General features: G+C 41.0%; 1 protein-coding gene across 1 annotated transcript; it reads left to right on the top strand.

The window, feature by feature from the left end:
• Window positions 1–120: 120 nt before the first annotated feature.
• SIRT1 (sirtuin 1) lies at window positions 121–21,795 on the top strand. The gene is made up of 9 exons (XM_042818926.1): window positions 121–580; window positions 2,679–2,795; window positions 4,166–4,407; window positions 5,578–5,730; window positions 8,496–8,643; window positions 11,639–11,718; window positions 15,931–16,117; window positions 17,830–18,390; window positions 19,709–21,795. Exons 1-9 carry the CDS (start codon window positions 121–123, stop codon window positions 20,026–20,028), a joined length of 2,268 nt encoding a protein of 755 aa, XP_042674860.1. The 3' UTR covers window positions 20,029–21,795.

Below are 21,795 nucleotides of genomic sequence, written 5' to 3'. Positions count from 1 at the left end.
CGTGCCGGGTTTAAATCGCTCCCTGGGGGTGGGGGAGGGGGCCGTGGCGGCGGCGCTGCTGCGCGCTGCGCCGGGCGGGAGGGAAGGAGGGAGGGGGGCGGTGGCGGTTGCTTCTCCAAGATGGCGGACGGGGAGGCTCCGCTCCTCCGGCCCCGCGACGGCGGCGGCCGCGGCGCCGCGGCCGAGAGCGCCGAGCCCGCGCCCAAGCGCCAGCGCCCGAACTCAGAAGACGGCGTGTGCGGCCGGGGCGCGCCGCTCGCCCGCCGCCCGGACCGGGGCGCGGAGCCGCCTCCCGCCGCCGCCGCGACGGAACCCCTGGGCGAGGCGGCGGCCGTCAGCGTCGATGGCGACGTCCGGGCGCGGGAGGAGGACGGCGCGACGACGGAGGGCCGGAGCGGCGCGGACAATAGGGCCGCGCAGCGGGGCCTGGCCCGGGCGGAGCCGCCTCCGCAGCCGCGGCAGCGGGGCCGGGGGGAGGGAGCGGAGGCGGCGCCCGGCGAAGACGCGGCGGAGGCGGCCATTGGCTGCGAGCGGGCGCAGCGTTCAAACGGGGCGGCCGGAGCGCCGGCCCCGCAGCCCGGTGAGGACCCGACCCCATCCCCCGTCCCGCCACGGGGCGGCCGCGGCTCGAGCCGCGCGGGGGGCGAGGGAGGCGCCGCGCTCGGCCGTCGGCCGCAGTGCCCCGGGCCTCTCCCGCTCCGATCGGGGCTCGTCACGGCGGCGGTATTCGTGCCGGGCCTCGAGGCGAGATCGCCTCGGCGCTCGCTGCTGAGATCGTCCGTGGCGGCGGCGGTGCGCTATTAGAAATGACAGCCGTAAGCCTCGTCTCCTGACAGCGATTACTTTCTGAAAACTTTTCTGGAAGGGACAGGAGCGGTCGTGCGGACCGGTTCTTTAGGGAGCCTCGAGTTAGTCTTAGGCTTCAGCAGCTGAAGCGCAAAGTGCTGCGCCGTCAGGGAGCTGGCTTTGCAGGTGGGTTTGCAGCACGGCTTGGGCGGTACCGGCTCTGAGCTCGGTCTGCTGTGTTGGGACCGACAGGCTGGGAGGCTTTGGGGTTTTTAAGGTAGTGCTTTGGGAAGTCCTTTAAAGGTATAAGGTACTGTGCTTTGCCTGGGAAGTGATCTCTATTATAAAGCCTTATGTGGAGGCTATTCCTCAAGTTGCTCCAATCCTGAGGCGTGTTTTGGTTTGTATTGGCTGTTTCTGGCACGAAGTCCTTTTATTCCTTTGAGGAATCAAGACAACTCCTTGGGGAGTGTTACAGTTTAAACTGCTACTTTAGGCTATCGCGTTTTATAAATCTATGATGATGTGACCTGTATGTGATGAGTCTTTAATGACACAGACTTTGACTCTTCACATAGCAGACACAGTGGTTGTTGTAGTAAAATGTAGTGTGCTGATGTGTGTTTCTCTTATTCATAAAGTTTTTCTGTGTAAGATGCTCACTGACTTCATGTGTTACAAAACAGAAGTGTCATGCTTCAAATATGTAAAATCTTAATAAGACATAATGTCAGAAGGGCACCTGTGCTCTCAGGAGGCAGCAAGCGTAGAAAGCAAATGACTGGCCTCCTACTCTTTTCAATTTAATCAGAGTCATTTCTGCAATTTACTTATCCAATCAATTAAACAAATTGGACAACACAGCCTCTGAATAAAAATGTTTTTCTTTAAGAGTAAAGGTGAGGTGACCTAGCTTCAGTACTGCACAGGAGTTCAGTCACTGGTGTTGGGAAGTGATGGCGGTGATTCTTAGCTCCAGAGACTAAGACTTATTTTCATTTGCTTATAGATTTTCAACAAATTAATATATGTGCTGTGCTTATTAAGAAAAAGATAATTAAAAAAAAAAAAATAGTAGCCCATATTGTAACAAACTGCTCAGAACAAAACACGGATTTTCACCTTAAACGTTACCTTGGTATCGCATGCTGTGAAACGAGTATCCCGTTCCTCTCCGCAGTCCTTATTCTGGGCACGTGATGAAGTTAGATTGGGTTACTCTGGCTTAGGGCCACAAGCGGAGTGCTCAAAGCCAAACCCATCTGCAAGGTACAATGGTGATAAACTTAGTGAAGGTGGTTCAAGGTAGCACGTTTTTCTGTCATAAATGAAATACCCCGTACGTGTGTGTGGCCAGCTACTGCAAGTCAGATGCAGCAGCACAGCAAAATTCTCTATTTCTGTCCAGCTGTGTCTTTGTGTGTGTGTTTAAATGCTGGGCTCTTACAACTCCATTGCAGATTGTTCTGTAAGTTGTGGGACATTGATTTTGCCCAGTTTCACAGTAAGAGCTGAGTGAAGTGAGAACCATAGGAGAAAATAGGAGAAAATAATGGTAATCTAAAAACACTCTTTTTGGAAGTACAAATAACCTCAGTAACCAACACTTGATACAGTGAAAACCTCACGTCTACGTCAGCCCACTGATACCAGTATTAACACAGAAATTCTGCAGTAAATCAGAGGCCTGAAAATGTACTAATAAGCTAAAAAAAAATAAAAAAAAAAACAAACAAAACCAACAACAACTAAGTGGTGAAACTGACTATTTGTATGTGATTGAAGTTGAATGCAATGAATTACAACTTCAGGTTTTGTGATGCATTTAAATATGCATTAACTGTGCTGCTTGGCTCAAGCTTTGTAACTTCCATTGTTGTGCTGTCTTGCAGATAACTTCCTTTTAAGCGATGAAATCATAGCCAATGGTTTCCACTCCTGTGATAGTGATGAAGATGACAGAGCTTCACATGCAAGTTCTAGTGACTGGACCCCAAGACCACGTATAGGTAGAACCCTGTGTGATTACTCTCAGATGCTGCTTGCCTCTTGCAAACACTTGCTTAGTTCTTCCTAGTCTTAAGTTTTTTTGAAAATTGTTAGAAGAAATATCAATTATTTATTTTTCAGTAATTATTTCCTGTATCCTGTATAATATTTAAGAATCTTTAAACTGTATTTCAAGAAAGGATAGTCAACAGATTTGTTTTTCTGTGGAAATCCTGCCATAATCCATATTAATATATATTATATCTATATAGTATATACATAAGCTCAATAATTAAATAAATGAAACTGGCATATTTCTTACCCATTTACATAGTATTACTCTTACTTTAAAGATGTTGAAGCTCACTGTTGTATGATATTAGCCATATTAATCTGTAGGGCTCGCTGTCCCATGTCACACAACCATTTGGGTGTTAACTAGTCTGCAGATCAGTCTGTAGCATAGGTGTTGGGTAAAAAGCTTTCACCTCACTCAGAGCGATGTACGCTGCTGGAGTGACTGGTGACTTGAATAGGATGGGCTTCCAGGGCCCAGCATGGCTGGGACTTCAAATCTTGTCTTTTACATAAATGTGGTAAACCACAGCCATCGCATTGCCAGCACTGACAAAGCATAGCGGCAAGAAAATACAGTATGGCAGCGCAGTGCTCCACTTAAAGCCTGACCCAGTCTTTACCAATCTCCTCATTACAGGTTCACTGTCAGTACCTTTTAGGTCAATGCATTTGGTGATGGTTGTCTTTCTATGCAATGTAGCTACTTTTAGTTTGGATCCTCTTAGTGTGGCTTCTTAAGATGTACATATTTTTCTTCTGCTGTTCCATTCTTGAGTGCTTCTGGAGAGATTGATGGCTGTGATCATCTCTGAAGTCATTAGTTCTAGATGACTAATAGAGCAATAAAAAAACCTCTGGATTGGTAGGCCCTATTTGTCTTTAGTATACATTATAATATGTATATGTATGTGTGTACCCTTTGAAACATTGGAAAAACACCAATTAAGCCATTCAGTGGAGAAACATTGTGAAGATCTTGTTGCTAAACATGTATTTTTAATAAAATAAAATTTAATAAAAATAAATAGTTGATATTTCTTCTAACAATTTTCAAAAAAAACTTAAGACTAGGAAGAACTTGCTATGAACTGTGACTTCTACTCTGACTTTTCAAAAAATGCACTGTGGGTTAACATAAAATAATCATAAAACCCTCCCTATGCTATCATTTCCTGATGTAGACCAAGATATATGGGGTTTTTGATGCAAGGAATGAAACCGCTTTAATAAAATGAAGCAGCAAGCATTAATAGATGGAATGATGGTTATACTTGTCTTAGTCAATTTCTGTTTTGTTTTTCAATTTTCTCAGGTCCTTACACTTTTGTTCAGCAGCATCTCATGTTAGGTACAGACCCACGGACAATTCTGAAAGACCTGCTCCCAGAAACGATCCCTCCACCCGAACTGGATGATATGACACTGTGGCAAATCGTCATAAACATTCTTTCGGAGCCGCCAAAAAGGAAAAAACGAAAAGATATCAATACTATTGACGATGCAGTGAAACTGTTACAGGAATGCAAAAAAATCATGGTCTTGACAGGAGCTGGGGTACGTATTGCCACAATGACAGTGTGACAGTATAGAGTTGGTTAATTCTTATCCCTTTCATGGCACACAGACTATCTGACAGTGGCAGTATTTGTAAACAAATAATTGGGAAGAGGAGGTACAGCTGTCCTAGATGATGCACGCTGCACGACTGGAGCTTAAGCTGGAAATGACAACATCTCTCTTCTGACAAGAAACTATTCTTAGACGTTTAAACTCTTAAATGATTGCTTCTACGCAGAGTGATTATGAAATAAAATCACATCTACCTATTCCAGAATATTTTCTATCTTTTTTTTTTTTTTTTTTTTTTTTTTTTAACAGAGCCAATGACTTTAAGCCTCAGTGAATTTCATAAAACGTCTAATGGAACCAGAGGGAGTAAAAGAAGTAAAAAGGGAGGGGCTAGGTTCTAATAAGAGTACAATTTAATTCTGGTAGATGGGCTTTTATGTCTAAGGTGCTACACTATGATGATAAGACTACTCATTTTCACTAAACAAAACCTTGAATTGTCATGAATTTGCAGCTTTGCACCTGTGTATGAGATACAGTATGAAAGTCAGTAATTATTTACCTCAGTGGGTTGCACACAGAGGTATAACGCTATTCAGAAAAGATGGCTAATCCAACTCAGACCAGCTTTGCAGAAAAGCACTGCTATTTCTGTTATCCAATGTTCTTCCTATAATTGCTATGCCTGTTTTCCCTCCTCTTGTTACAGCATTCTGGGGTAGCATGGGACAATAAATTAGCCCTTATTGACTGTTAGTGCAGGGCACAGCTAGTTTATCAGAGGTGTCTTATCATCAGAAGTGAGATTCTATTTTGTTACTGCATTAGCATGTTAAAGGAGAAAAAAAATGAACAACTCTTTGTGCACTTCTTACAAGACTTTCAGTACTAAAAGTTCTCGTGTTCTGTTACTGCCTGTGGGGATTGTGCTGAAGCTTTTCTGGACCAGGTTATCAAGCTGTGTTTCTGTGCTGTATCTCCTGCTTGTGATTTGGAAATTGGTTTGATCAACACAGAACACAACCTGGTTTTGTTCTCAGTGTATGTGAGCGCATGGAGATACGGTTTCCCAAACAGTATCATTGTAGCTCTTGTTATCATAGTAGCTGTTACAGCCCAGTACGTAGTATTGCTTATTGCAAAAATATATTTCAGGTGTCTGTGTCTTGTGGAATACCTGACTTTAGATCAAGAGACGGCATCTATGCACGCCTTGCTGTAGACTTCCCAGACCTTCCAGATCCTCAAGCAATGTTTGATATAGAATACTTCAGAAAGGATCCCAGGCCATTTTTTAAGTTTGCAAAGGTATGGTTTTCCTATTGATCTTATCTTGGTCAGTAAATAAAAAGACTTCAGATGCGTAAATGAGATTTTGCACAGCTGTGTTAACAAAAGGGTATCTGTCTCGCTTTCAACAAGATGGTGTTTAATGAGACACTTAATTCAGTGGCATAATGACTCTCCCCTTGGCAGGCCTTTGCAAACTATTATATCCTCAAAGATGATACTTCAGTCATTGTGTGCAACCACGTATTTAACTTATTGAAAAGACTTTGCAATATTTTATTCTTTTTGAAGCCTTCTTTGGCTGTTCCTGTTACAAGTTCACTCTATATGCAACCGTTCTCTAATTCAAGGGAGGATAAATAATATTTTGTCATAATTTTAAAAGTCTTTGAAATTCTTAGCTGCAGTTACATTCACTGAAAAATAGAATGAGAAACTTTTTGAAAGCACACAAGTAATGTGGAAAGCTAAATTTGAATTTGATGTGTTGTAGCATGCTGTTTCATGTCACTGCATGGTCACATCTTATTGCTTTATGGTTAGGAGGAGCGAAGCAGTTTCATGCACTGATAAGTTTGATCCTGTTTCAGATTTTGATGTAGCTGACACGAGGATCTGCATTTAAAAAAAATAAGTCTTTTTTGTAGGGACTGTGTTCTGTGTTCATTTCTTAAAAGGGAGGATGGAGCAGTTTTCTGAGAGATATTTGCAATACTAAGCAGATCAATTAAAAATGCCTCAGAGACAAGTAGGAAATATAAATCAAAGAAGTATTTTTACAGGACCTGTAAGGACTCCTGAGAATCCATCCATGCACTTGCTGTTTCCTCCTTTTGCTCACAGTTTGTACTACTGCTCTATTATTGATCCAGAGCTTGGAAAAGAAACATGGATGCATTCCTGAGTTGCTTGGCTTTCTTGAAAGCACTCTATCCAAATTCTAACATATTTTGGTGTCCATCAGTATATACATTACTTTGACTTTTTAATATAGGAGGAGGGGAAGGGGAACCAACTGCCTACATGGACATTTTACCAGAGCAGTTCAAATTTAATTTGGCTGATATTTTTTACTGACATTAATTTCATCTGGTATTGAAAGCAAACAACAGCAGCAACAACAACAAAAACCACACAAAACCCTGAAACACAATAGTGACTCTGAAAGCTATTTGCTCTGTCAGAGCAGTGGCTGATTTACTCAGCCAACATACTTGGACCAAGAAATTCATTTTTCACTTTAGTACATACATTTTAAGGCACTGTTACTGTACCTGGGCTTTGCCCTATTTTCAAGGTACTTCTCAATGAGCATTGTTGGCTTTGCCTCATTTCCTGTCTCTTCTTACATCTGTGCCAAGAGATCCACCCTTTATCACTGTTTATATGTGTATTTCTAGTTCTCTAGTCAGTCTTACTTTTCTTACTGTTAGTGCTTTAAACTCATTTTGCTTCCTGCTTCATTGATTCCTCTGTACAAGTGCTTGTTTCCTCTTGTTCAGTGTGAAGTCTGTCCTTTCTTTATTTCCTATAGTTAGGATGGATCCTATGGATCCCATGTTTATCTGTAGGGTTAGTGGTGGCAGAGCCATGTCTTGCTTTTTCAGACTAAGATACCAAGTCTCTTAGGATGGTATTACCATCTGCTGGTAATTGTGTAACAGCCCAGTCAGAATCTAGGTGATACAATTTAAATCCAAAGACCTGTGTAATCTTCAGAAATTAGAACAACTTGAAATATTTGGAGTGAAAACAAATACTTTCAAAAATTCTCTTTTGGTTGTGAATGGTTCACTGTTGTGCTCAACTTTTTGGTTCAGCTTTCAGTATCTACTAGTAAAGGTAGGCAGCCCTGCTTCTTGCTTACTTTCTGTACAAAGGTGTGGGTTTCCCAGGTGAGAGTACAGCGCAGTTGCTGTTCAGTGGCAAAAGAGTGACAGGAGAGCAGGGGGCCTGGAATTCAAGCTTCTCTTCTTAAGTGGTGCTCCTGAGCAAGAGGGTGCTGCTGCTTCTAGCCTCCTTGTCACACAGCAACTAGAGTACTGCCTGGTTGGTCAGTTCTAGGCAGAGGTTCTTTGCGTGAAGTGTTTTTTCTTCTGCCAAGCTCCTTTATTCACTGTGGAGATGTCAAATCATTCCATAAAAGGGTGCACATTTCTTTCTATATATGCCTTAAAAATGCCTGCCTCCTCTTCCTCGATTTAGCAGAAATGCTGAGCACCTGTCTGGGCCAGTGGAATTGTTCTTCTAAGCCATTTGGTTTTGCCTTAATGCTGTTGTAACTGGACAAATTGGCAAAGCTGGTCTCAGTGCTACCTGCCTTCTGCTTTATGTCCAATTTGTACTTCTGTTTGGTAGCTAATGAGAGCCCAGGAATGGCTGCCAATACAGCTGATGAATAAAAACTGCTCATCTTTAACCAAAAGACCAAAATCCAAGTTCCTCATGATTTTTTTTTTTTTTGTCTGACTGCAGTAAAATAATGTCTCTAATAAAAATACTGAGGAAGAAGAGGAAGAAAACTGTTGATGTTTTATAGTTCTCAAAACCAGAGACGACCTAGACCTTGTTCTTGTGCTGCCTGAAGAACAAAGTACCAGCTACTGCAATGAGCAGTTCATCCTGGTATGAGAAGTTCAGCTGATGAAAGAAGAGTTGGAACTGAAAGGAAAGGGCAACATGCAAAGGGAATGATTACGAAGAATGAGTACATAATTGCTGCATTTGGAATAAAGATGCTGTGTGTTCATATACACTTTCTAATATACTTTTGAATTCCATAGGAAATCTATCCAGGCCAATTCCAGCCATCCCTCTGCCACAAGTTCATAGCTTTGATGGATAAAGAAGGAAAATTGCTTCGTAACTATACTCAGAACATAGACACATTGGAACAGGTTGCAGGAATCCAAAGGATAATTCAGTGTCATGGTCAGTAATTTTAGTTTCCCTTTTCTTATTTCTTATAAGTAGGAACAATGCTTACTGATGTGTGTGACAAGGTAATTGCTAGTGGCATTGATATTTTCCTTAAACTAGTATTTCTCAGAAACAAATATTCTGCTTTTAAAGTGGTGTTTAGAATACTAGGTAAAATTGTTACTGATAGCATAACTAAAGAAAACACTGCAGAGAGAGGCTGAGAAGCATTTTCTTGAGATGCATCCAGTAAGACCTGATTCCATATTTGTAGCCAGTGCTCTCATGTTTGGGTTATTTCACGAAATGCAGTAATCTTTCTTTAATTTGAACTTACAGATTTAGTGAAGTTTGGAGTTCCTTTTAAAAATGTTTCTTGGTATGTTCTACCGTGCTTCTTAAATTTAACAGGAGATTGAATGGAAACCTGTGTCCCCAAATCAGTGGGAAGATGAGGGACCAGACAAGGATAAGCTTGGCCAAGGCACGTCTATTTCAGGAGCCTCTGCTGCTTACATGACTGTACTTTACAACTTGAAAATGTTGCCCTTCTTTCCCCCCTTTCTTTCTTTTTTTCTGAGTTAGTTCAAGCATTTAAAGCAAAAGTGTTTGTAGCAGAAATACTACTTTCATAAGTAAGGCATGCTAAGTGGTGGTCTTTGTGCATCAGTGGCAAGCTTAGACCTTAGCCTTTGTTGTGTAATTGGTGGTACTTTATATTCATGCATGAGAACACAGTGTGGAAATTGTCTGATAAGGAAATAGATTTAGCTGCTGATTACTTAGAATACCTGTCACTTCCGAGGCTTACCTCAGCTACATCTTATTGTGGATTACCCAGTTGTTAAAATTAACATCATTTTGTTACATTTCGGTGCCAAACATTCTCTAATTATTATGCCAAATTAAATGGAACCTCTTAGGTAATTGTTTGATGTGCTTACCATTTCCAAAGACTTGCAAATGTCAAGTTGAAAGGCCAAGGATATGTTTTTAAGGAAAGAACCTTAGAATTCTAAGGTTCTAGAGTTCTTTTATCAAATAAATTGCTTAAAAGCAATGTTTGTGAGACCTGCCAACGCTGGTGTCAGCAGCAGAACTGGAACTGAAGAAGTTAACCTCTGAGTTAAGAGCAATAACCCTTGGTCTCCCATTAAGAATACAGAGGGCTGCTGCCCTAGCAAGGGGCAGGAACAAATATTAGGAAAGAAGGAAGTATCACCGGATGCTTTCCCAACAATCCTACCATCGAGCTAGGGAAGCAGTGGTTCCTTTTGCCTGTAACAGAGCCACTGTTGAAGCTGGTACTGTTACCATGATATGCCAAGTGACCTTTGGATTAAGTGATACCCCGTTCTTCTTTGTCTCAGCTGTTAGCAGTGTAGCAATGGCAGCCTGGTACCAGAGATGGCAATCTGCCCAGTGATTACAGCTTTCTTACAGAGTTCCACTTTTCCAGGGATCAGACTCATCTTCCTCATCTACAGAGCTTAACTCAATGGTGGATTTGTCAATCTTCTTCATTTAGAGAGAGTAAATGCAATGCTCTGTCATAGTAACCAAAGACAACAGAATAGAATCCACCCCACAGAATAACTCAAATCTCACTCTAGTTTTCATATGTATTCAGCATATAATGTGTTTTCTTTTGGATGTCATTCCTAATTAGGTATTTAGCACAAAATTCTTTTTTAGCTGTGTTTTTGCACACACACAAACGTTGGGGTTTTTTTTCAGTTGCACGATACAGTAATTAGATTTCAGACCAGCTTTAGTGTATATGCTGTATCAGTTTATTTTCAAATAAAAAAATATTCTTTTCACAGAATCACAGAATGGCCAGGGTTGGAAGGGACCTCAAGGATCATGAATCTCCAACCCCCCTGCCACAGGCAGGGCCACCAACATCCACATTTAATGCTAAACCAGGCTTTTATTGGTTTCTGAGGCTTTTGGAAGTTAGCAAAGGTTATTTTGAGCCCACTAACTATCCACACTAGAGTTACTCTGCTTAATGCTAGCTAATTGTCCAATGGTAGTGGTTAAAGCGAAACTGAAAGTTGTTATTTAAAGGTGTCCATTTGTTGTCTAGCTGTGAGAGCTTGACATATTCCACTGCAAGGTCAGAGATCCCCAGATTATTTTTTTTAAGCCTTGTTTCATAGCTGGGACAAATCTGACAATTCCTTACGTCACTCTTCAACGTTCTGTCAACTTCTAGCAGTACTCCTTGCAGGGGTGCAAGGCCTTGACAGGTAAACGTGTGCACCAAAAGGCCACTCTCGTTTTCCACAATTTCCCTCTGTTAACATGTGTTAGCCAACAGCTAAGGTTTGCCTTCAGACAATGAAGACAGGAGTGCTCTGCCAGATGTCAGGCATCACCTCAGCTGTGTTAGAACTGGGCCGCAAGAGCTCTGGAGAGCAATTTTACACAATGTTGCCAAACAAAGAACACTGTAGCCAAGCTGAATACTAAGTTCAGAGTGCTACTCTAATGGAAACAATATAGCTGTAACTATTGACAGTTACTGAGAGGAACATACTGCGGCTCAGTTGCCTGTAATTGTAGTCCTAGTTAACGCATTTTCATTACTTAATGCATTTCATAGTTATTTTGCTCTTTGAAAGCTAGCTGAGATTGGTGTGGGTTCATGTCCTGCTGCTGATGAGGCAGGGCTGACACCAGTTCTATTAATTGTGTAAAGATGGAAAGTAGGGGAATGATCCAATGGATTTAGTGTTTTCATACATTCAATATATTCTCCTCCTAGAACAGAATTTCTCCTGGCTAACATCTACAACTAGCTTTAGTACCACAGGAATCTTCTCTTAATTTTTAAATTACTTTTTAAGGGCTTCTTTTGGTGTTTTTTGTTTTGGTTTGGTTTTGGTTGGTTGGTTGGTTAGCACTGCAATTTAACAGTCTTTGTGTCATAACACCTTTGGCAAAAAGACCAAATCTGAAAGTCCTCACTTCTATCGTATTTTCCCCCCCTCCCCCACAGGTTCCTTTGCAACAGCTTCCTGCCTGATCTGTAAATACAAAGTTGATTGTGAAGTTGTTCGAGGAGATATTTTCAATCAGGTAAAAACTTACTTTAAATCACTGCAGCTTTCTAATAAGCAACTTGATAACAAAACAAAGCATTGCTTAAAAGGTCTGCATTTTTAAAACGCATATGATTAAAAAAAGAACCCTTTCCTTGTTTCCTACGTGCCTATCTATCTATTTTAGCATTTGCTCTTGTATTTAAAAAACATACTCAGGTACTACGCTGTAAAAATAAGGTAAAGTGAAAGAAGTAGAAACCAAAACCATTGGAGTCTATTTCTAATGGCAGTTCTCAGAAGAGCAGAAATTAACGTGGTAAGTAAAAGTTGGATTTATACCTGCCTTAGGGTAATCTGAGCTCTGAGTCACACTGTGGAAGTATTTCTTGCTATTTATAACATCAGTTGCTCTTAAAGCATTTACCTGCATTCAAAATGTTGAAACTGTAGATGATGCATGGAGAAAGTGCTAATATAAAGCAGCCTCTGAGCATGTAGGATAAGTGAGATGGCTGATTAGCACTTTCAAGAACTGCCAGACTATTTTATGTTCTGAATTCCTCACATTTGGATATGAAGTGATTCATGTCCAAGCCCAGAGTTAGTTCTGCTCCATCAGAGTAGAATAACCTTTGCCTTAATCACACCCACTTTGCTTTTCTTCTATGTCTTTTGACAGAGACAGTTACCTGATAAAAATGTTGTCTATACAAATGAAAAGGCACTGTTTTTCTGTATTTGCATGTTTTTCAATACTTGAGTCCGCAATTAAAATTTAAATGAGAAACAGAGAGAAACATTTTTGAAGCATTACATCTGACATATTTTATGAAAGGCTGTCACTGAATTCTGTGTTTGACTTCGTTTTATGAAGTGTGAATATCAGAAGACTGATACTTTGTAATGCTGAGTACCTACAAGGTCTGTTCTACTCTATGCACGTTATTGTTGAGAATCGTACCTTACAATGTTGCTGCCTCTTTATCTTTAAAGCAAGTTAGTTGGGATTTGGGCTTTGTTTTTCTTTTCCTTCTAAACACATTCGTAAGCATGGTGTAGTTTTCTGTTTTGATTGTTAGTGGAAGTATTCCTTCTAACAACACTTCAGTCAGCACTTCTGTATGTTGAACTGAACTTGTGCCCTAACGGCATGTCCCTGCTCATGGCCAGTAGTGGGAGCATAGGGATGGGAAGAGAAGCCTGCACAACAGTACTTCTGAACAAAGAGGTTGTTGCTCAGGAAAGAAACATTCAATCTATCAGTCCTAATCTTACAGTGCTGTACAGGCAGCAGCGCCAGTTCCAGCTATGCGCAATGAGAAGATGTTACAAAAAAAGGATGCTCACCTGTATCTGAAGATTCAGGCTCACAAGAAAACCCCATAAAAGAGAGATCTTCAGAAAGATCTTCCTTGGTGGCAGTCAGCCCTTAAGTGAGAGCTAGGAGAGGTGCAGCCAGGCTCCACCCCTTCTGGTCACACAGCTGAATTGCCTTCACCTGTGCCCCTAGGGCTGACGGGTCCTTTTCTTCCCCCAGGTGCTCAGTCAGTGGTTCAGGCCATGACTCAGCAGTTCCAAGACTTTAGACAGGTATATTTTCCCAGAGCAGGCTGTAGCTGTAATACTGTTATTTCACAAAATGAATACAGTTATTGCTGAATGTGTGTGTGTGTGTGTATCTACATATATATAACAGGAAATAGCACCATTGGAACAAAGAGTATCCTTCAAAAAAAAAAAAAGTTCAATTTACCATCGTTATCTCTGCTTCAAAAATCAGTGCCATGCAGTTGGTTTTTCTGTTGTTCTCCAGAATGAATTAATTTCTTAGTTATCAAAAGAAACTGGTTCTGTACTTATGAAATAAAACACTGCCGAATTCTAACAGCTCTGTTTTCTAGAAATGGTTTGGGGAGTTTGTCCCAATAGGAAGCTGTATTCTCTGCTGTCCTCCACTGCTCGGAAGTTCAGTTATATGTGACCCCAGGTCCTGTTTTCCGTAGAAGAGATTAGCTTTCCTTTGCTCTGCTCCTTCCTTTGACAGTTTGAAGTGCTTCACAACAAAATAAGTCTATTTAGCATCTGGCAGGATTTCCTTTCAGCATACCAGAGATGGATACTTAAAAAACCACCAGTTCCTCACTGCTTTTTTTTCTTTTTTTTTTTTTTGCCAGCTCCAAGGCAGCATGCTACTTACCTGCAGCACGATTCCATTTCTAGGTTGCTGTACACAGACATCCTGCTACACAAGATGAGGCAGTGTCTATAAATCCCACAGAAAAAAAACACTTCTGAGTAAAACTGTTTTTGATTATTTTCAAAAATGCCGATTTCACTGTACTTTTGACTACTTTAATCAGTTTCAAGAAACAGCAAAGGCATCTCAGATTTAGGATGAAAGGCCCACAGAAACATGCACCTGTTCTTGGATGTTCTTAAATCAACACAATCTTTACTGATCTTGTTTTTGATACATCCACAGCTAATGAGGAATTCTCATTCTCTTTCATGAGACAAATACAGCAGCAGAGGTGGTGTGGTTCTGGGCTGTGCTGCCCATGGAGGGAGGGAGGATCCTAGGCAGCTGAGCGGCCAGCTATCTAGCCTTAACTTCTTGGTATCAATTTCAGCTCTTGGAATAGATCTCCCCCTTACTGATGACCTTTCTGAGGATTAGCAAAGGAGCTGGTGAGTAGTGTAGTGCTGAAACCTATTTGTGGGCCCCTTTACAGTAACTCGTGATTTGGACAGGGACAGCAGTTGCTGTACGCAGATCCATTTAATAACGGTATTGGACTTCCTGTGGGAGATGATGGAAACAATTACTATCAGTGTCTTTTTAAACTAAATCAGAAGTTAGAGATGTTTGCTTCCTTCCTAATACAGTACAAACGAATTTATTTCCTAGATCTTCCAATTTAAAATGCACATGCATTACTTCCTTCGGCAGAAGAAGGCGCAGGGTAAAAAGCATCAGAAAAGTTACAGATGTTGGTGTGTTGTTAGCTTTCTTTCTAATACCTAAAGATCCAAGGAAAAAAGCTCAAGGTTTTGTGTTTTTTTTTCCCCCTACTCTGTTTTGGGGGATTATTTAGTTGGTTGGGCTGTTAACTCCTTGCCCTGGATAAGGCGATGAAGATTTTCCCTATACCGCTTTCTAGTTCTTGTGCTGTATCACTTCTTATATTTCTACTAGGGAGATTTCTTCAAAGAAAGATCAGATTATTCAAAGACTTGAATTTTGGAAAAGGTTCTTTCACACCATAGAAGCAGCCTTTTACCTGTGATGCTTTCTCCTAGGGAAAGCATTATCTTTGGTCCTACAACAGTCATAAAAAAAAACCAGCAGTTACACATTTGTGTTTTTGGTGGTTTTTTTTTTTTTATATATATATTTTCCTATAATAACAGGTCTCATACATCGCTTCACGCTTTTACAAAGCACTAGTTTGCTTGTCATTACTGCTATAGGACTGCAGCTATGTTTGGCTCCTTGGATTTATTCTGGGGTATTTTACTTTGGAGACTACAGCTGAGAAAATAATTTGCTCAGTAGTAAAGCCCTGTCTGTCTATTCTTGCATCATCCACCTGTTTGCTTTTCTTCTCCCTGAAAAAGTGTTACATTGAAAGAGGTCAAAAACCCCTGTGGTTTCATGAGGAAAAGGACTCTGCTTCTCCACAAACGTAACTAGCATCTACTTTTGCTCTGTTAGTGGAGGAATTTGAAATTTTAAAATGGAGACCAGACAAAAGATCTTTCCATGTTCTTTTTCTGTATGCTTTTTGCTGGACACCTGCTACACACTTTATGCAACCAAGAAAAAGCAGAGAGGTAGTGCTCTATAACGTAACCTTTGAGTACAGCAGATTGAGTAATGGAAACTGATAGCGAAACCGAAGCTTTTGTTCTGATCATACCAAAAAATTACATTCCTCTCCACTAGGAGGTGATTATGCATCAGTGTTGAGTGTGACATCTAGACTCTGGCTTAGTTGCTAGCTAAGAGCAGAGGTGTAGACTTTCATTGTTTCTCCATTTTGGTGTAAAAGGACTCCTTCATTCCCGCTGTAGTTCTGTGTGCAGACTAGAGTAAGAAATGTATTCAGATGTACATCCACAGAAAAAAATAAATGAGGAAATGTCACTGAAACTTGTCTCATGCCAGAGTAAGTCATTGTGAATTGCTAAAATCTGAGGCTTTTGAGGTTGCAGTCACAATAGTGATATATGCTGTTCTATGCAGGTAGTTCCTAGATGTCCTCGCTGTCCGCCTGATGAACCACTTGCTATCATGAAGCCTGACATAGTGTTCTTCGGAGAGAACCTACCTGAGCAGTTCCATCGTGCCATGAAATATGACAAAAATGAAGTTGATCTCCTTATTGTCATTGGGTCTTCACTGAAAGTAAGACCAGTAGCATTGATTCCAAGTAAGTGACTGACTGGAAATTTCTTCTTTAAAAAAAAAATTGGATGAAATTAAAATTCTCAGTTAAGAGTTCCAGTTCTGAGTGCTTTTTCTATGCCCAAGGTAGAGTAGAGATCTCAAAGTTATGAATTTATAATCCATAGAACTGCTTTGCTAAAAGTTAAACTTTATGTTCATAATATGCTTTTGTAATTCTAAGATTTAGTCCGGTCTTGTTCAACATCTTCATCAATGACCTCAATGAGGGGATAGTGGCCACCTTCAGCAAGTTTGCTGATGATACGAAGTTGGGAGGATTGGCTGACACGCCTGAAGGCTGTGCTGCCATTCAGCAAGACCTGGACAGGCTGGAGAGCTGGGCAGAAAAAAAACGGATGAGGTTTAACAACAGCAAGTGTAGAGTCTTGCATCTGGGGAGGAATAATTGCATGCACCAGTACAGGTTGGGGGATGAGCTGCTGGAGAGGAGCTCTGCGGAGAGGGACCTGGGTGTCCTGGTGGACGACAGGTTGGCCATGAGCCAGCAGTGTGCCCTTGTGGCCAAGAGGGCCAATGGTATCCTGGGGTGCATTAAAAAGAGCGTGGCCAGCAGGTCGAGGGAGGTGATCCTCCCCCTCTACTCTGCCCTGGTAAGGCCTCATCTGGAGTACTGCGTCCAGTTCTGGGCTCCCCAGTACAAAAAAGACAGGGATCTCTTGGAAAGAGTCCAGCGGAGGGCCACGAGGATGGTGAAGGGCCTGGAGCATCTCTCCTATGAGGAAAGGCTGAGTGAACTGGGTCTGTTCAGCCTTGAGAAAAGAAGGCTGAGAGGGGACCTGATCCAGGTCTATAAATATCTAAGGTGCGGGGGACAGAATGGTGAGGCCGGACTCTTTTCAGTGGTGAGTGGAGACAGGACAAGGGGAAACGGCCGGAAACTGCAGCATAGGAAGTTCTGCACAAATGTGTGCAAGAACTTCTTTACAGTGAGGTGACGGAGCACTGGAACAGGCTGCCCAGGGAGGTGGTGGAGTCTCCTTCTCTGGAGATGTTCAAGACCTGCCTGGATGCCTACCTGTGCGACCTGCTGTAGGGAACCTGCTTTGGCAGGGGGGTTGGACTCAATGGTCTCTGGAGGTCCCTTCTAACCCCTACAATTCTGTGATTCTGTGAAAGTAATTGTCTTTTGAAAGATAAACGTAGTATAAAAAAAAATGGAACAGCTACATCAGATGTCTGAGCAGTAATTGAAGTCAGTACTTTATGCTAAATGATACAGAGTGGGCATTAGATAGTGTATGACCATTTGGATCCTTAGTTCTTTAAGGTGATAAGAAAAACCAGCTGTGCTATTACTAAATAAGTCCTTTAGAAGGGCTGAGAAAATACAATTGCAGGTTAATTATTTGCCTATTAAGTGCACAACTTAACTCGTACTTTTTTAACATGCAAGCCTGAGAAAGGCCTGCACCAACCACCTGCTGCTCACGGGGGACATTGCCACATCCAGCACTTCTATAGAAAAACACCTTTTACTGCAAGAAACGGGGAAATCTAGATAGACTACACAGCCATGGCACCTCACACTGCCACTTCAGCTTTATTACATTTAAGAGTTACTTGTATTCCAGATCTGTCTGAAGACATCTCTCAGAAATGAAGGTTTTTTTGGCAGATCTTTGGTAAAAAATAAAACCAAAATGCCTGTCTTCAAACTGTCTTTTCTATGTTTAGGTTCCATCCCCCATGAAGTGCCTCAGATCTTAATTAATAGGGAACCTCTGCCTCATCTACACTTTGATGTGGAGCTTCTTGGAGACTGTGACGTTATTATTAATGAATTATGTCAAAGGCTAGGTAGTGAATATACAAAACTTTGCTACAATTCAGTAAAACTTTCAGAAATAACAGAAAAGCCTCCGCGAATGCACAAAGAGCTCGAAATGCACTCATCTGAGCTCCCACCTACACCCTTAAACATTTCTGAAGACTCTGGTTCACCACAACAAATGACTCCTCCAGATACTTCGGTGGTGCCCTCAGAACATGCAGCTGAATGTAAGGTAGAAAACTGTGATCCTGCCTCTGAAAATAAAGGGACCTGCACCGAGGAAAAGCTTCAAGACACACAGGCATCCTCTGAAAACCCTGAAAATAATACTAGTGAATTAATGAACTCTGAAACAATGAAGGAAAATGGAACCAACAATGGAGAAAGCAAAGAAAAAAATGAAATAGTGAAGAAGTGCTGGGTAAATAGATCTGCAAAAGAACAGATTAGCAAAAGGTTGGATGGTAAGTGTTAACTTATTTCATTCTCTTGCACTTCAGTGTTTATTCTAGACTTACTTTAAAGCAATAAATAAGTTGCCCTTGAGGGAATCAGTGTTTTTTGGTGGTTATTTCTGCTCAGAAAAGTATCTACGTTTTTCATTGTCATGCAGAGTTTATTTCTTCTGAAGAAGCCAACAGGAAAACTTTCTGTAATTCAGAATAGATTTTATGATCAGTGATTACTGAATGGTTTTAAACTGAGACAGGGGAGGTTTAGGTTAGATATTAGGAGGAAGTTTTTCATACAGAGGGTGGTGATGCACTGGAACAGGTTGCCCAAGGAGGTTGTGGATGCCCCATCCCTGGAGGCTTTCAAGGCCAGGGTGGATGTGGCTCTGGGCAGCCTGGTCTGGTGGTTGGTGACCCTGCACGTAGAATCACAGAATGGCCAGGGTTGGAAGGGATCTGAAGGATCATGAATCTTCAGCCTCTCACATAGCAGGGGGTTGAAACTAGATGATCACTGTGGTCCTTTTCAACCCAAGCCATTCTACAATTAGAAACTCCCTAGAAAGATCAGAGTTTAAGAGGCAGAAGCTAAGTAGCAAAAACAAACGCGCCTTTCTTACATTTTCTAATGAATTTCCAGTAAAATTGTACTGATCTTGGGATTTTAAAGCACTGTGTCCCAACTCAGTCAGACAACTATTTTGTAGGACTGAGGGACAAAGTCACAAAAAGATTTGAAAAGCAAATCACACGGTTGGAGCCAGGCACATTCCAAAGGAAACATCAGACTTTCCAAAGAAGCCTTCCGTGTGCAGTCTGTTAATTGATGGAACAAGTAATTGCGCTAGAAAGTCAGTGAGGACAGAGAACCAGAAAGTTACAATTTCCCTAAAGCAAAGTCAAGTACTCTGTGTGGTGGGTTCCAATTCTGTGGTACAACCAATACACCGCATTCTTGCTGTGAATACAACGTTTATCAACAAAAAGCTCTAAACATTAGAGTTTAAACGCTACATCAGAGGGAGGGAGGAGAGGGAACGTTTAGCTTCCCAGTAAAGCATTTGTTAAATGCTGTTCCTAACAACACATTGAAGTAGAAATTTCTAGTGTAATTTGTCATGTTAGCTTAACTTTTGAAAATGCATCTGTGCAGGTACTTTTTAACCAGAAGTCTGCAAGATCTTGTCTGAATAATTTCAGCTTTTTGTTTCTGCTGGGCACCCTGCTCTAGTTGCCCCTGCTTGAGCAGGGGCATTGGACCAGGTGACCTCCAGATCTCCCCTCCTACCCCAAGCATTCTGTGATACTGACTTGCTAAATTCTGTTTCAGGTACTCAGTATCTGTTTTTACCACCAAATCGCTATATTTTCCATGGAGCTGAGGTATACTCAGATTCTGAAGACGATCTGATATCTTCTAGCTCTTGTGGGAGTAGTAGCGAAAGCGGCTCGTGTCGCAGTCAGAGCTTAGATGTGGAGGACGAGAGCGAGATTGAAGAGTTTTACAATGGCATAGAGGATGAGGATGCTCCGGAAAGGGAAGAGGAAGCTGCATTTGGGGAAGATGGGGTTGAACAAGATGCAGCTGATGAATCAGCTTACACAAATGAAGCTGCAGGGAACGATCATCCAACAAGCAACAAGTTGTAAAGCGATCACTGGTTACAGGAATTTTCCACCAGCATTAGGAGCTTTGGCATGTCAGGACGAATGTTTACGTCTGGATTTAGAGCAAGGAAACCATAAGGATGTGGTGTTTATAAACAACTGAAACAGATTTTCATGCTTAGTTTTTTACCTTTTTCAATAAAATTCTCTTACTGCACACTCAACACTAACTTTTTTTTTTTTAAGGTACTAGGAATATCTAAGCAATTATTACTATGTTCACTTTTAAGTCATCTGTCTGATCAGGCATCCATGTATATAATACCTATTTTGCATAATAAATTTCAGCTTATATTATTTTTAAACAGTTTTGAAAAAGCCATTGGAATGTTAAACTAATATAAAGGGAACAGCTAATTTAGACCAAAGAATGGTATTATCACACTTCTTGCTTTGTAACAGTTTGGTTTATTTAAAATTTTTACGCTTCTGCTAAACCTTTTGTTCTCGCATAGCCTATCATTAAACACTGGCATTTTCTAAGACTGACTGGCAGCTAATTTTTTGCTTTAACAGTTAGTTTGTATGTTTGAGACATACGTAAATGTGAGTAGATAGTTAAAAATGGAAACAAGACAGTAAGCACTTGAAAAATCCTAATCTTTTTTAGACTGATAAGAAGTGCTGTGAAAATGCTTCAGTTACTGAGCTTAATACTTCCTGTGGACATGAAGCTATGTTGACATTGGCTCCTTAGCAATGATAATACTGGAACACCAGTATTTTAAACAAAATGGATTCCCGATGGTAGAAGTTTTTCATGTTGTATACAAAATGTCAAATATAGTGCAGCTTGCATTAACAATAGTATTTGATCAACTGCCAAGGCTGCAACACAGAGGCTTGGCTGAGTACACAGTAATGTTCCTACCAGCACGTGAGAAGGCACGGAAACCAAATCTCTTCCTGTAATACTTAGAGGTAACAGAATCAGAAGAAACTTGCTCAGAAAGCAACAGCCTCTGCTGCTATTGCTGTGTGGGTGAAATACAGATAAATCACCTCACCTGGAGATGTGCTGCTTTGAGTGATATCCCAGCTGGGGAATGTGACTTTCCACTTGCTAGCTCCAACGTGCATCTTAGAAGCAAAGCAGCTATTCCAATTATCACATTGCGTATTAAAGTGCTAAGCTGCCTTAAAACTGGATGTTGCAAATTTTCAAGTGCGGATTGTTTCCAAGCCTTTAGAATTATTTTGTAAAATTGCACAGTGCAGTAGTAAATGAGTCAGCATTTTTTATATAAACCACTTTTTCAACATTGGCCCATATGAACTCTACGATGTAGATTATTCATATACTTTGCTTTAATATTTATTACATTTTGGAGATGTATAGTAGCTGTTCTTTGAACATAAGATACATCACTTAATGAATATTTAAGAACAGCTTTCTGTATTCATCTAAAAATGTTGGCATGTTGTCTCATTGTCCAAATTTAATACAGCTCTTATTTGGCTACACTAAAGAATGCAATATGTTTAGTTTTCACTTGCATGTTACAATGTATTAGTTTGTGCTATAGGAGATATTTTAAATTGAAATACTTTGTTTTAAATTATTTTTACAGTGAGGATTGTTTTCTGCTCTTTTATATTGTATATAGTGTCTTTTATGTAATCTACTGGCATATGTTTTGTAGAAGACTGTTTAAAATGACCGGCTATCTTCCTGCAACTTTTGAAATACAAAACCAGTGTTTTATACTTGTACACTCTGTTCTAAAGTCTATTAAAATCATCATTTGA

The sequence above is a fragment of the Centrocercus urophasianus genome, unplaced genomic scaffold, assembly GCF_019232065.1.
Source record: "Centrocercus urophasianus isolate 14NV4802_14NV808 unplaced genomic scaffold, USGS_Curo_1.0 seq_17, whole genome shotgun sequence".
NCBI lineage: Eukaryota > Metazoa > Chordata > Aves > Galliformes > Phasianidae > Centrocercus > Centrocercus urophasianus.
The sequence above is the reverse complement of the archived record's forward strand: the minus strand, read 5'-3'. Positions and strand labels throughout refer to the sequence as shown.